This window comes from Nestor notabilis, unplaced genomic scaffold, assembly GCF_000696875.1.
Source record: "Nestor notabilis isolate BGI_N333 unplaced genomic scaffold, ASM69687v1 scaffold34891, whole genome shotgun sequence".
NCBI classification, from domain to species: Eukaryota; Metazoa; Chordata; class Aves; order Psittaciformes; family Psittacidae; genus Nestor; species Nestor notabilis.
In genome coordinates this window covers 8,849-9,694 of record NW_009914837.1, presented here as the reverse complement: position 1 = coordinate 9,694, position 846 = coordinate 8,849, and the positions used below count along the sequence as shown (strand labels likewise).

The window sequence follows — 846 nt, the reverse complement described above, 5'->3', positions numbered from 1 at the left end:
CGGGGGCAGCGGTGGTGTTGTTGTTGAGGTTGTCCTGCAGCGTGGTCTGAGTGCCCTGACCCACCTGCTGGTTCTGCAGCAGCATCTCCTGGATGCGGATCTGCTGGAGGATGGCTGGTAGCTCGTAGTGGTGGAAGAAGTAAATCATGGAGTGCTGGAGGAGGCAAAGGGAAAGGAGTCATTCCCTTAGAGAACTACACTTTCCTCTCCTCGTTACTAGAGAAATCAGCTGCTCTGACCAGAGGTTATCTGACACTGTGGAAAGATTTATCCCTTCTACTACAACTCCTGCAAGCTGCATGTACAGTTTCTCCCTGAGGACAGGCAATGGAGTACAACCCCTCTTCCCTCGTAAGGGCTGACACCAGGAAGGGCAAAGGCATTTCTTTGCCCACCTTCCTTCCCCGTCTCTGCAGCAGCAGAGAAAGAGGCAGGACATCAGCCAGACACACACAAAAGGTTTGCTTGAACCAGGGTTTTGGAGACATCAGTTTGGGGCTGCTCTCGCCAGTACCTGCACTGCACAGACCTGACCAGCTCCTCAGCCTCTTCAAGGGAGATCCTCAGTGGGATTTCCTCCTGAAAGCCAGGACAGGAACCCTTCCCAACACCTCCTAACAAGTGACATCAGCCACCATCAGTCGCATGACTGGATCTGAGCCAGTGGTCAAGAAGCCCTCCTGTTCAACAGCCTCCTCCTGCTGTTCCATTTCCAAACCAGGGATTATTTCCATCTCTTACATAAAGATCACTGCTCAGACTCAGCTCGACAAGAAGTCTGATAAAGCCAGACCCCTGTGAGGTGTGTGGTGGCCAGGGCTGAACTCACACAGTGGCTCCCGCCCC

At 53.4% G+C, this 846-nt stretch overlaps 1 protein-coding gene across 1 annotated transcript in view; it reads right to left on the bottom strand.

Annotated features, from left to right (window-relative positions):
- Positions 1 to 7: 7 nt before the first annotated feature.
- Positions 8 to 846, bottom strand: part of TMEM259 (transmembrane protein 259) — a gene marked incomplete at both ends in the record, with an annotated part of 9,684 nt that continues 8,845 nt past the window's right edge. The window contains one exon of the mRNA XM_010023833.1: positions 8 to 154. Coding sequence (XP_010022135.1) covers positions 8 to 154 — 147 coding nt within the window. The remainder of the gene's footprint in view (positions 155 to 846) is intronic.